This window comes from Larimichthys crocea, chromosome XV (assembly GCF_000972845.2).
Source record: "Larimichthys crocea isolate SSNF chromosome XV, L_crocea_2.0, whole genome shotgun sequence".
NCBI classification, from domain to species: Eukaryota; Metazoa; Chordata; class Actinopteri; family Sciaenidae; genus Larimichthys; species Larimichthys crocea.
Window position 1 is genome coordinate 7,960,949 of NC_040025.1, and position 15,239 is coordinate 7,976,187.

Below are 15,239 nucleotides of genomic sequence, written 5' to 3' on the forward strand. Positions count from 1 at the left end.
GGCTTCTAAACATAATGGATTCACAGGAAGCCCAATGTGTTTGGCTGCACTGCAAACAGATTCACTGGGTTATAATTCCAGTCATTTATGGGGTCCAGTTCAAAATATTTTATACATCCCTGAGTAGACAGTTTGAAGCAAATGAGTTTACAGTTCCAAAAAAATCACAAACACACATCACATCACACAGCAATCTAAAAATAATTTAAATACACAAAGGTTAAGAGTGCTGGAAAGTGGCAACAGCAAATAGCTACCGAGGTACAGCAGTGTGCACCTTCCTTGTGTTTGCTACCTGTGTCGCTGGTTGCATGGCTATTGTTGGATGCAGCAGCAGTAAGTGTTCGCTCTTCAAAAGCACCTGAATTGGTTTTTGAGGATAATAGAAGTTAACAGTCTTTGAACTAAGAAAAAATACAAGCAAAGGTTGCATGCACTGGTCAAGCTGTAACATATTGGCTGTCTAGCTGCACCCAGTGTGACTCCTCTTCTCTTAACGTTCTATTAACATTGCATTATTGTTTCTCAGTGGTAGTTGTGATGGGTTTTGCTCATGTGCCCAGACTGGAATTAGAGAGAGAGGAAATTTGCCCTTTAAAAGGGCTCTTTAAAAGGTCATCACATATTTCAATGCCTGTACTGTCAGAAGCTGCAGATGTTGTTTTGACTGGTGAATGGACATCTGAGAAAAAATGAACGCACCACAAACTTTAAAAATGTCCTCAATGTATTCTGGATGAGCATCTGAAAATGCCTCAAGCTGGCATGATAACTGATATTTTTAAAAGTCAGTTAGTCGATACGTTTTTATACAAAACAACACACTTCAGTCCCCTGAAATGGACCATATGTAGATTGATCAGGTCCTATACTGTCTGTGTTTCACTGTGAATTCACTGTCCCATTTACTGTGAAGCTGTTAGTTGCTGTAAAGACTTGGTCAGGGTTTGGGTTAGGAAACAATATGTTGCAGTCAAAGCTTTCTCGGTGCTGCATGTGAGTTTTGGAGGTAAAGATACTATGTTTCATTTTACACAGTGTTCTCAGTTGTTCAACAGTCGTCATCTTGTACATATCAAATTTACTTGCCTTCCCTGTTTTTGACATGCACGCTAACCAAAAGCTGGATGGTGTTTAATTCAGTTAAGTTACCACTCCATCACAACTGTGCAGTGAGTGATTCTTTATTAGTTTACACATGAAAATAACCAATAATGCCCTAGCTCAATTGTATATGTTTTAAAGCTTAACACAGGTTGTACAGAAGTGCTTTGTGTTCACCATAGATCAGATATCTCAGTACAAGATTTGTATCTCTCCTTGTGATCGTGTTTCTGATCCTATGGCCATGTTGAGACCAAATCATGTCAGTGATACTTCATCCCTTTTCATTCATCTTTCAAGAGAAGAAATGATTTGCCATATTTCCGGCCCTTAACAAATGCACAGGATCGGCAATGTCTCTTCCCTGAGAAAGTCTTGTGCAATATCTAGTGTGACTATGATAGTGTGTGTCCACGTTCATTTGTGCTACTAATGGATGGATTGTTCATCCCAGGGCCCAAGGGCTCAAAGGGACTCTAGGATAGAGCTTATGTGTGAAGAAGCTCATGCAAACGTCACTTTAGGAATGGCCACAAGAACAATAAGAGCCAGTCAATGAAGTCACAACTGATATGAGAATTTTCTCTGATGAGATGCACTGATTGGCAGGACAACATTATTTGTCAGTATTATGGTTCCAAAAATCATATGACCGCCGACTGCACTGCTGAAGACTTGATCAGGTTTAAAACCACTTGGTTAGGCTTAGAGAAAGATTATGCTATAGTCTTGTTTTGAGTATTATGCTTCTTCCACCTTTGCTTTTGACAGTCAAGAGTCATTTGAGTACAAACACAGGCTGTATTATGCAGGTCCATCATATGTTGACTTTGTTCTAATTATCTCTCCATGTGCATAATCCCTTCATGGTTTAAAATGATCCAGCTGAGCTGAGATGAGTATTGTACCAACAGACTCTTTCTGGATGAAGATTCTAAAGGGAATGTGATTTTTAGACATAAGAAACTGTTTTTTTTTTTAAATGTGCATTTGATGAGAGTGTCTTTTTATAAACCTTATGACAGCCATTTATACTTCACAGCAAAGGCAACACTAGAGTATCAGATATGAGGCATCTGTGAGATCGGACAGTCGAGAAAGAACCAGAAAATGGTCATCTCATCTGTGAGCATTTCACTCAAAAATGCAGTCAAACTTTATACATATTTACATTCATTTATCCTGAGCTTAGTTATCCTTTACCAGTCAACCTCAATACACATTATTCATCACCCCACAACATTAACTGCATATTCAACTTCCAGAAAAACAGAATTTCCTATCTGAGGCATCAAATCTCGTTATTATTGGTGATTATTTTATGGGCACTATTAGTCCTCTTATGGACTTTTATGGAAGTATCGGAATATGATTATAAAATATATTTGTAATCAAACCAACAGTATTCTATTAATAAGATGTCCCTTACACTAATTCCAATTGCAAATATAAAAAACTCACACTTTTGCTCCACGAAAACTAAAATGTGCACTTTTTGTGAAAGATGTGGTTTAACTTCAGAATTTAAACTAAAATGTATATTGTTATCATTGCTATAAAAAAAGTTCAACAAATATTAAGCTAAAAAATAATTAATAAAAATGTAGGTGTGATGGGGTTGAGACTAGGTTTTTTTTTCTTTTTTACTCTAAAATTTATTGTAAGATTTTTTTTATTAAAAACACTGTATTTCATTAAGTAACCATTTAATAAGGATAATTAATAGTTGTATTAACCAAACTACAGGAAAAACAATGATCAGGTTTACTAAAACTGTCTCTACACCTTTAGCCATCACATGTATGCAGGCACACTTCCACATTCATTAACTGGATACTTTCACAACCAAAGTGTTAAAAACACAACCTTCACACATCACATTTTTTGATAAAAAAAAAAAAAGTAACGTGTGTAAAGTAATGAGTGTGACGGGGTGAGTTTTTGTTGACAATGGCCATTGCTCCAAATGTGGTGAATGACAGAAGAGCGCATGTCATGCAATGAAATATATTTCTTCCTTCCATTTTTCATGGGCTCTTCTTCATTATCTGCTTGCTGCAAATCAAAGGTGTCATTTGAAATGCAGTGCAGATTTGAAAAGTGGAAAAACTGCGAGCAGTTCATCTGTTACCTTCCTCTTCTGTTACAGGCACAGTGATGTCATAAGCTGGAGTTGAAACTGAACACTGAATTGCTTTACTGTATATTATACAATATTTACCGGTGCATGTTTATGTTTGAAAGTAATCTCTATGTTTAGTGGACTAAAGACCAAGTCGTCTAAAAAGCACATGAGACACACTGCACACTGTGGCTGTGCCCTGTGCTCTGTGTCAATCTTCACACAGTCACACAGTTTTTAAAGACATGCCGTCTAGAAAGGTGCTTCCACATCTCTCGTTTTTAAGCTCTTCCAGAAAAAAATAGTTTTTTCACATCTTCCCTTTCCATTGGATATATGATCACTCGTGTTGTCGTTAAGTCAGATTTTTAAATACGAGTCTGCACTATTTTTGTCATACTACAGTATGTGTAGCATTACTGAACAATGGTCCAATAATGTTTTACAGATGCACAAAGACACTGTACTGTACATATGCATGGAATGCAGCACATTGACTGTGTAATAGCTACTGTTCAAACTGGTATTATAGTTGCATTTTCTTAATTATTCAAAGCCTATTTTACAAATCAAATCAAAGTCAACGTATAATCACGATAGGTTGATGGCCGTAATTATAATTTTGTGCTCTTCCATCTAAATAAAAGATACCCTAACCCACACTAAACATTCTACAGCCTCAGTGAATGGTTCATCGTCAACATGGGCTAAATTAGTTGCATTAGTTGCAAAGTCTCATTAAATCTCAAGATTGGATTAAATCAAGAAAGAATATTAAAGTTCTATACTGTATGTGGAAAATAAATCTATTCATGAACTGTAGTAGTGAGAGATGATATTGCGAAACACATTCACTCATAACAGTGTTGTATTTCCTCCACCTGCTGTTATTTTAATTCTTTTTTTAATTCAATGTGAGTTTAGAGGAAAACTACAGATGCATTGTTAGCTGTCTCATCTCTCTCTGTGAGCTCTTTCAAACACAGAGAATAGAAATGACCTCACTTGAAGTTGACCTGTCTCTATACAATTTAAAGAAAACATTCAGTTTTAGTTTTTTTGGGGGGAGTGTTGTTGTTTTTTTTCAGTGTTTTTTCTTCAGTGTGTGCGTTGTGCTCCGTCCATGTGCTGGCCTATGTGTGAACTACACTGTAGCAGCTCCTCAGTACTTGCATACAGCTGAAACATCTTACCCTCTCGAAGAAAAAAAATAAGAACAATGTTGAATTATTCCTAAATCATCTTGATAGCTTCCACAACCCTAAAGTCTGCATTAAACCTATGCCAATAATAAAGTGAAAATGAATAGGATATTTCAGCTTTATGCAGTACCTGTTCCCTTTATCACACAATCTTCCTATTTGTCTGTCCCGTGGTGACCCTGAAAGTTATTCTAATCTGTGTAGAAGTTTTAAAGAGATTTCCTGGAACCTTTTTTGGTCCAAAGCACATGGAACCACAGGGTTAATGTTAGATTCTAGGTAGTTCATCCACAGCCAAACACGCCTCTCTTCTCAGCCCTTACCACTGTGATCTCACTTGGACTTTTGTTTTTTCTATTTTATCTTTTTCTGTATAAATGTATATTTGATGGTATACCTGTGAATGATGTATCAATTTGAACTATTTGTAATACTGTTATTGGTTGATTTTGTAAAAAAAAAAAAATAAAAAACAAACAAGAAAATGAAAAGTAAAGAGAAAAGAAAACACAACAAACTCAGTTTTGTAGCAACTGTCTTCAATAAAAGAACAAAAAAGCACATTTCATCCTCTGACTGGCTTCAATGAATTCTGCTTTGAGTATGGTAGACAGATGTTGCTAACGATGTACCATCAGTGATCATTCTTTAATATCTACTTTATCACCCCACGACACTAGATGGCATACTCTACTCTACACTATACTGTCTCTACAGCAGTGCATGAAAAACAGTGAACACTGAATGCTTCATTGTGGATATCTCAGTGTGAAGTAGAGAATCAATTTAAGCTGAAACCTTAAAAATTGTAACTACTGAATTAACATGTATACACTATACTAATTTTATTTTCACACAAATGACAGACTATATTTATCGTTTTACCCTTAGTCCACATATTGACAATAATGAATTCAAGATTTTTATTTTGTCAGTTCTATCAGCGCTTTTAATTCTCATTATATACAAATAAAATTGTAATAATTATCAGTCACTGTGCCGAAACTTTCATTTTATTATTAATTACTGTCCAGACATAGTGCATAATAATGCATACATGATGTATCAAAGTTTCTATTTCAATATAACTCTAAGTGTATGCTATAAAACTGTGATAAGGCAAGACAAAGCAACACTCTGCCACATCCATGGTGACTGTGGTGCTGATTTGGGGTACCCTGACAGATTCAGTGCTCCCCACAGACAAGTTCAGTGGCCATGGTAGGGAAACAGGCAAGTCCAGGAGGTTGAGCAATGGAGAAGATTGCAGTTGACCTCACCTTAAAAGCAGTAGAAGCAGTAGCTCTGGACCAGAACACCCCAAAGTCAGTTTATGTTTTGTGGTTCCAGTTAAACTTACACATGCAGTTAAACTTAAATCTCTTCCTGGAAACATTAAGGACATTGTATACTGCCAGAGAAAACAACCATGTTTAATATGATAGGTGGCAGTTAAAGTTGTTAAATGTATTCAATTGTAGTGAAATGAGAGGCTTGATTTTCACACAGGGATGATTTGTTGTCTGATGCTCTACTCTAAAGTTAATTATTATTATTAGTTAATTATTATGCATTTGTGTATATTTGATTTGATTTGATTTTTTTTAAAAAGACATATTTTAAAACTGTATTTATTCCAATTCTTTAAAATTTGCATAAATCTGTCAATTGTGGAAACAGTACAATTTAATCAGTTAAATATGATCATGGTTTAAATAAAGTGAGATTTAGACACATCAAATATATGACATTGTTTACATAAAGATTCATAGCATGTAATCTGACAGTTATCATTTTGTTTGAATTTTTAGTACAGTTGATAGTTGGGTTTTATTGTATGAACCTGGTTATTATGAATTTCAAACAAATTGGCTTTATTAATACTGATTGGGATTGAAGACTATGTGCCTTTCATACAAACATATTTGATTAGTGTGTATGAATGATTCAAGAGATTTATGAACTTTGTCTCACAAATGAAATTCACAAGTCATTCTCACCTTGTTGTAGTCATGCATTTTATTGGAGGGCAGTCCATACAGGGCATAGATACACACACATACACACACAAACACGTGGCTTACCCCATAAATCCCACCCACAAGCGTCTGGTTCGTTAGCCTCTATTTACCTTTGTGTTAATCCTCTGTCCTTTCACATCCCCCCTCCTCCCACTGTCTTGCACGCTCTCTGTGTTTTGCTCCTCCCCTCTCTCCCCTCAAAGACAGCAGACTGCTATTTGATCCAGGCTGCTTGTTACATGATCTCCTGGAATACAGCGCGAGCTATTGCGATGGCTTTTTGGGTTGTTCTCACTATGGAGTGCAGAGAACGATGGAAGGATGCAAGCACCACACTGAATCTACGTTGTTACCTTCCGCAACCCCTCCTGTGATCATAACCTGTCTATCCGTTCATCTCCCTGAACTCCCCTTGTACCTACTGTCGAAACCCCCCCACCCCTTTGTCTCCTGATTAATGCTGCCACCCCCTCAACAATGTTACCATGCATTAACTGGCTCCAGCCTTTCCTTGCCTTGATTTCCTCCACCTTGCTTACGCGAGGCAACAACTGCCCATCCAGCTGTTTGTGTCCAGATCACCACACTGTGGATTGCACTGGCCGAGGTCTAACCAGAGTCCCGGATTACATTCCTCTGGACGTTCGCCGTATCTTGCTGTCCAACAACTGGATTCCCTGGATACCGTCTGATTTCCTGGTCCTCTACAGTGATCTGGTCTACCTGGATCTGAGGAATAACTCCCTCTCTCGGCTAGATCCAGGGACACTTAGCACCTCCTCCAGGTTAGTCTTTTTGGACTTGGGAAGAAACAACCTGACGGAAATCCCGTCTGGGACGTTTGGGAAGTCCAGGAGTCTGATCAAATTGCGACTGGGGAACAACCCCCACCTAAACATGGTAGGCAGGGATGCTTTCACAGGCTTGACTTCTTTGAGAGAGCTGGAGCTGGAGAAGAATGGTCTCACAGACCTGGACGTCAGCATCTTGGAATCTCTGCCTTCCCTCCGGATGCTGCGTCTGGAGGGAAACCCCTGGTTCTGCAGCTGCCACTTTGCCAAACTATTTGTATGGCTGATGGAGAACCGTCACAAACTCCCTGAAGGTAAGACATAAACTGCCAGCCATTTCAGAATCAGAATAAGAATCACTTTATTAGCCAGGTGTGTGTACACACACAAGGAATTTGACTCCAGTTCACTTTGCTCTCAGTTGTACATACAGGTATAGATATAAGTACAGTTAAAAGACAAGGGACATGAAGCAAACAAAAACATACATAAACTAACTATATAGGTGTTAAAAAGGTACATATATGCAGAAATATAAATATATGTACCTATATATATATATGAACATATAAACAATAACAGAATAAAGGATTGCAGTGGTGCAGAGTGCAAAAGATGATGGAATAAATATGGTTTCTACAACCAGTTGTGTTCATGCTCATGTGCATGATGTAGCTGGGTATGACAGTATATACATACATTTCAATAAGAACAAAGGAAATTAACTAATAAAAACAGGAAAACAAACAAAATACATTTGGTCAGTTACAGCGATTAAAAAGTATGTGGCACATTATTTCTGTCGCAATGTTTGATAGTGATGTCAAAGGAAGCTACAGCTCGTTTAGTTGCATTGAATTTACTGTAGATGCACTGGCATTGTATTAAGTACTGATGGAATCACTTCTTTATATTTTACTACAGCACTATCAGATAAACATCTGCAGTAGGGGTTTGTGCCTAAAGGCTGTTGTAATAAGAATAATTCAAAGCTAATTTAAAAATGGTCAGACAGAAGAGGATTCTGTGGAAAGATGATCAGATTAGATGATCAATTTCAATGCCATTGAAAAGAGAACAAGATCAAGAGTGTTGTTCAGACAATGAGTCGGTTTATTTACACTCTGACAGAAGCCGATTGAATCTAATAAAGAAATAAACGCAGTACTAAGACAATCATTGTGGTTGTCCACATGAATATTAAAATCACCTACATTAATTACTTTATCTGTTTTAAGGACAAACCATAATGTGCTATAAGCCCTATCAGTCAATATTTAAATATATATAAAATAATTAAAAATAAAAATTTGTAATGTATATATGTTTGTTTTGTTTTTTTATTTCAGGTTGTGTTCTATTTGTGTCCATGTCTATTTATGTGCATTGTGTGCATGTTAGGGTGTGTGTGTGTGTTTGTGTCTGTCTGTTTGTTTGACTGTCTGTCTCCTGCATGTCTGTGTGAGCATGAGTTTAGGTGTCTTGTTTTACGGCCATGTGACTGGAATAAGGGATGAGGTCACTGAGTCCCTTTTCATGTGGAAAACCCCTTCTGGTCTTCAGTGACTCACACAACACACACACATGCACGTACACAACCAGACACACAAGCATAAACACACATTTGACAATGATGTCTAGTGACACTTTGATACAACAGTGCTACAGAAGAATCAGGGTAAAATGGAAGTGCCTCTCTCTACAGAGTGGACAAAATGTTTTCGAGGTGTTATTAGGACAGAAAACATCATTTCTTGGTTAAGTCAAACAATATTTATTAACCATGGTTAGCAGAGACTATAACAAATAAAATAAAATTCTAAAATAAATTGTTTATGTTTATGTTTATGTTGTTATGTAATAATAATTGTTCCTGTAGTCCCTAATGTGGTCATGCATTCTAGCCAGTGGGATTAGAGTGGGGGTGGAAAAAAGAAAGAAAGAAAGAAAGAAAGAAAGAAAGAAAGAAAAATGCATGTAAAGCTGAGTTTTGATTGCTACAGCTTAGCAATATGAACAGGTAGTCTCCATAGATTCGGTGTAGGCACTTGGTAGTAAAAGTAAGAGGAATACAGCAGCTACAGAGATATGGCCATGGCTGAATTACCCTGTGACAAAGCACACAATGGCAGGAGAGGCCCAAAGGCCCTTTATGCTTATTATGTGTCGACTGGTTTGTGCTAACTAAGTAGAAAATGTACAGTGGCCCTGAAGTGCAAATCACAAGGGAAAATCAGAAAACACAACAACAAAACAGAAAACACAACAACAAATCAGAAAACATAACAACAAATAAAAAACACAACAACAAAACAGAAAACACAACAACAAATAAAAAAAATCACAACAACAAAACAGAAAACACAACAGCAAATCAGAAAACACAACAACAAATAAAAAAACACAACAACAAAACAGAAAGCACAACAGCAAATCTGAAAACACAACAACAAAACAGAAAACACAACAACAAAACAGAAAACACAACAGCAAATCAAAAAACACAACAATAAAACAGAAACAACAACGACATTAGCCAAACCGGAAAAGGTTAGTACCCTTGGGCGACATGAATCGTCACTGATTAGACTGGTCCATCCTTTGAACCGGAAGGACATGGTTTACATGTTGTTATTAAAGAATATTTTGTCCACACATGTCTCAATATTCAAAACACTTTCTGCAAAACCTTACACAAAAGTGACCAAATAAATTCTTCATTGCACTACGTATTCATTCAGCAAACACATGCTCTCAATATAATTAACTCAAGTTATCATAACATAAACTCAGAGACCACACCCTGAAAATTGAAAATTGTTAACACACCAATCAGAGTTGGGGGTCAATAAATAGAGCTTAGAGGCATGCTCATGTCCTTTGGAACAATGGATCCCAACCATGCAGAGGTTGAGAGACAAGAGAGAGGAAGAGGCAGAGGGAGAAAAAGAGAAAGAGGAAGATGAAGAGGCAGAGGCAGAGGACAGCAAAGACAAGTAATTTCTGATGAAATCTGTGCCACTGTTGTTCATCATGTGGTGGTACATGGGAGGACAATAAAAGAAGCTGGCCAACTAGTCCAGCCAAACTTAAGCTTTCACAGTTGCATCCATTGTTCATACTTTCAGGAGGGAAAATAGGTAATTTGCCTAATTGTCACTATGTATTATATTACAGTACATGCACAGTAATGTTGTAGTACATATAGACTGAATATCCACCGTATGCTGTGTAGTTTTTACTACAGTATACTGTGCCACAGTACACCATAGGTCAGTAATGGTAATTTTTGCAGAACTGAGAGGCAGCCATCTAGTGGAGGCAGGCGGCAAATGCTCACTGCTGAGCAGGAGACTGCCTTGGTAAATATGGTGACTGGCAATAATGCCATCACTTTGAGGGAGATTCAAACCCGCATTATTGAAGAAATATTTCAAGGGACCAACAGCATAAGCCTTTCCACCATTGACCAGGTAATACAGCGGAACCACATAAGGACATCAGTTTCTATATCAGCTGCACAATAACATTCTCCAACAAGAAGGGCAACCAGAGCAAGCCCAATATGTTGTCATTTGGGATAACGTGAGCTTCCATCGGGCTGCTCTGGTTCGCACCTGGTTCAATGACCACCAGGTTCAGGGTCCTTTTTCTGCCAGCATACTTCCCTTTTCTGAATCCAATAGAGGAATTTTTCTCAGCATGGCGGTGGAGAGTCTATGACCGCAACCCATACACACAGCACAATCTCCTGGAGGCAATGGTGAATGCATGTGAGGATATTTCTCTGGAATCTATCCAGGGTTGGATCAGACACACAAGGGGATATTTCCCACACAAGACATAATGTGTGACGTTGATGAAATACTATGGCCTGACCTTGACCTGAGACAAGATTATGCTGATATTGATGCCGATGCTGATGAACCTGTATATGTGCTCAATCTGGAAGTGCTGTAAATAAACCCTATTGTCGGTTGTCTGTCAGCTGGTTCCCTTGTTGTTTTCTCTCTTTGCAGGTATGGAGGGGATAGAGTGCTCTCTGCCTCTGGATGGGCGTCGCGTTCCCCTAAGTTTACTCTCTGAAGACAGTTTCCGGGAGTGCCATGGTGCCCTCACCCTAACCGACTACCTCATTGTCATTTTCTCCGGCATCTCTGTCTCAGTGGCAGCCATCATGGCCAGTTTCTTCCTCGCTTCCACAGTCCACTGCTTCCAGCGCCTCAGCAAAGGCAGCAAAGGAGATGAGGAAGAAGGAAATGACTGATATGGGAGGGGAAATTGATTACATAAAATGCGAGTGTTTCATACAAACCTCTCCAGAGGTCATGTTGTTATCCCAGAACAGTCCTGACAAAGCCACACTCACGTCTAGTGGAAGAATCCTGAGAATCACAGACTGGTTTGGGAATTGGGCTTGACCCACTGAGAACACGTATTGTCTTAACTGAATGTAGCAATTTCTATTTCTATGTTTCTATTTCCAAATGTTAGAAACAAAATGAGATGATGTGCAAAACATTGAGTTTGAACAGTGGCAACAAAAGACTGGAAAAGTTGTGAAATGCTAAAAGAAAACTCTGCTGGTGGAACATCTCACAATGAATGAAGTTAACTGGCATGTAAGGTTAGTAACATGATTCTCTGAGTCTTTGTTAAGTAAAGATGGAAAACGGTTCACCACTCTCCACGAGTTATCTCTGCAGGCAAGGGACAAGGCCAAAAAACAACATTGGATGGCTTCAGGCCCTTAGACAGCACTCCATTAGCTGCACCATTAGTGCTGAACGTATATACAGGGTTAGGAGTAACATATGCTACAAAGTAGACAACGGTGACCGTGTCTTTTTGACATAGAGTCTGGGACAATTTCTGGCGCTTCTCTCCTGAGCCTTATCCACACGTCTTCCCTGCAAATGATGCACCGCCCCCCCCCTCCACATACCTCCCCCTCCTTCCGGCCTAACCCTACTCGGATCTACTTGTGAAATGTTATTCACCATGCGATAGTCCACACAGAACCGGATAGACTCCATCCTTCTTTCTTACAAGAACGATGGGGATACACCAGGCACTGTTAGACTCTTCTTCTCCAACATAGATTTAAATTCTACCCCAACCACTTTTCTCTTGTGTTCAGGTAACCGATAGGGCCGTGAATGCACCGTCACGCCCAGGTGAGTCTCAACATGGTGTTGAATAAGGCCTGTCCGTCATGGCAGGGGGGGAGAACACATCAGTGTAACGCTGCTGCAACCTGGCTACATCTGCTCTCTGGGATGGTGAGAGATGTGGGGCAGGATTGACCAGTTTTGGTACCTCAGGCCCCAACTCATCTCTCTCTGCAATTGTCATCACTAGGCAAACAGACTCAGCCTCTCTCCAAGCTTTAAGGAGATTGAGGTGATAAATCTGTATAGCCCCTCCCTGTCAGATCGCACAAGCTCATAGTCAATGTCACCCACTCGCCGTGTGACCACAAAGGGCCCTTGCCACTTGGCGAGTAATTTGGAGTTGGAAGATGGGAGCAATACAAGCACTTTGTCTCCCTCTGCTGACGTTCCTGAGCCTGGTGCAAATTCTCACATGATTTTTGCCCGTATGAACTTTATTTTTACTCCAACCCTCCTCACAGCTTTCTTTAACCATGTTCAGCACCCCTGCATGGTTTTCTGCCAAACAGCAGTTCAAAGGGAGAAAATCCCATGGAGGCCGTGGAGTACCTTGCGCACTGCAAACAACAGAGGATCCAGCTACCTATCCCAGTTATGGCCATCATTGTGCACAAACTTAGGGATCATGAATTTCAGTCTTATTCAGAATCAGAATCAGAAATACTTTAATACTTTTTGTTACTATACTCCAATATACAAACAAACAAAAACAACATATAAACTATATATATTAAAAAGGTCCAATGGTGCTGCAGGCAGATGTTGGTTTGCAGAGGGGAGGGATGGACAGGACAACGATGCTGACATGCGGGGCGAGCAGGTCAACAGGTCAACATCCGGGCTACAGCTACAACGAAGATGTTCTGGTCCGTAGTGTCTATGTGCATCTGTGCATCTCTCGTCCATTTGTTGCTAGGAGACCACACATGTCCATAACAACAGAGGAGAGACACGGCTCCTCACCTCTCTGCAAGCCTGTCCCGTCCCGACCCTCCTCTGCATCCTCAGTGTGTTTTCCTCCAGAGTTCAGCTGGTATATATCGGCTGGTCTTGCTGCTATGCCGGCCGGCATCAGTGTGATCAGCTGTTCCCCGGAGTAAACAAAGGCAGCATGTCTTCTTCTTCTCCTCCTTAGTGTTTTACAGCAGTCTGCATCCTTATAGTTGCATATACCGCCCTCTTCTGGACTTTACTACTTCATTTTTCTTTTTAAATTCTTTTAATTAACCCAGTTAAAACAAGATATCCCATGATGATGTTCCTCCCTTCTCTACATTTCCCACATTCTATCATACTCTTGACACTTTTCTCCACTGCTCCTGTCCTCTGCAACCCTGCCATCATCTCTTCCCTCTCTTCCCTTTCATATCCATGACATTCAACCATCACATGCTCCACTGTCTCTCTCTCCCCACAGCTACATAGACCAGTTGGATGTTTCCCTATTATGTTGAGTGTGCTATTCAATCTACTGTGCCCTATTCTTAGTCTGCTCTGTCAGGCGGACTCATAGCAGGACTCAGACGCAGAGGTGTGAGTGAGCTTATTTATCTTGAAATAACAAAATCCTCTCGACAGAGTGATGCTACGGCAGACTATGAAAAACAGGCCTAAACTAAGGAAAACAAAAATCACTCCAAAAAGGAGGAAAAAACTCTAAACTGCTTTATGAAAAAATTATCAAAATCAAAATCTGCGGTGTGACATGCTCATTGTCCCCTGTTCCACTCTGCTACCTCCACAACACCCCACCTCTCCTACTTCATCTTGTAGTTTATATAAACATCTCCCCTTTTCCTGGATTTTCCAATATTGTTTCCATTGATTGATTATTTCTTTCCTTATTAAACCTTTTCCTTCTGCTTTTGATAATTTTACTTTCATTTCCACCTCCTCTTTCTTTACTGCCTCCTTTGCCATTTGATCTGCTTTTTCATTCCCCTGTATTCCTAAATGAGCTGGTACCCACATACACGCCACCTCCCTCTCCTGCTGTGCTAATCTGGATGTTCTCAACAGTATTTCATATAATATTTCTTGATGTGTTTTTGCTGCCCTGTTTTTAATGCTTAAGAGTGATGAGATTGAATCGCTACATATGATTATCTTCCTATCCACCCTGTCCTCCACCCATTCTATTGCCAATACTATTGCACATAGCTCCATACATATACACTTAAATGATCTGAAGTTCTTTTTAATACTTTGTTATTATGACTGGGAACCACTACTGCTGCACCTGTTGCTCCTGTTTTTGGTTCTTTTGATCCGTCTGTATATAAGTACATATATTCCCCATACTTTTCATCTGTATAGTTATAAAATTCCTGTATCAGGTCCACTGTTTTATTTCTTTTTTTGATGTCCCATATTTTTAGATCTACTCTTGCTTCGTGTAATGTCCATTCTGGTCTTGTCGTCCACAGAACTGTTGGGCTGACTTCTGTTTCCTTTATTTTTAGTTGCTCTAATATTCCCTCACTGACCCACCCAAAGCTTGATTTTTGCTCTTTCCCCTTTTCCCAACACATCTCCAAGACTCTCTTTGTTGGATGGTCTTCATTGTGTCCTTTTAAATTATCCAGTAATTGGTATTAGCTGCTTTCTCTTATCCATAATGGCATTTCTCCTGCTTCAACCTGAAGGGAACAAACTGAAGCTGTTTTCATTGCTCCGAGACAATTCTTAGTGCTCGTGATTGGATATATCTGCTGTGATAACACCGATTTAGCTGCTGATTCGTACCCCACACACCTAGTCTATTCTAGATCTTAATTATCGGGCAGGCTTTCCGCATGCACAAAAAAAAAAAAAAAAAAAAAAAA

General features: G+C 39.2%; 1 protein-coding gene across 1 annotated transcript; it reads left to right on the top strand.

Moving 5' to 3' along the window:
• The first annotated feature begins 6,678 nt into the window (after window positions 1–6,678).
• lrrc38a (leucine rich repeat containing 38a) lies at window positions 6,679–11,845 on the top strand. Its single transcript, XM_010748108.3, has 2 exons — window positions 6,679–7,554; window positions 11,260–11,845. Exons 1-2 carry the CDS (start codon window positions 6,927–6,929, stop codon window positions 11,505–11,507), a joined length of 876 nt encoding a protein of 291 aa, XP_010746410.1. The 5' UTR covers window positions 6,679–6,926; the 3' UTR covers window positions 11,508–11,845.
• Window positions 11,846–15,239: the final 3,394 nt, after the last annotated feature.

What these genes read in the sequence shown, in the direction of transcription:
- lrrc38a (XM_010748108.3), top strand. Translation starts at nt 6,927, where the DNA reads ATGTTACCATGCATTAACTGGCTCCAGCCTTTCCTTGCCTTGATTTCC. An exon ending in CCGTCACAAACTCCCTGAAG is followed by an intron (nt 7,555 to 11,259) that starts GTAAGACATAAA and finishes CTCTCTTTGCAG; the next exon opens with GTATGGAGGGGATAGAGTGC.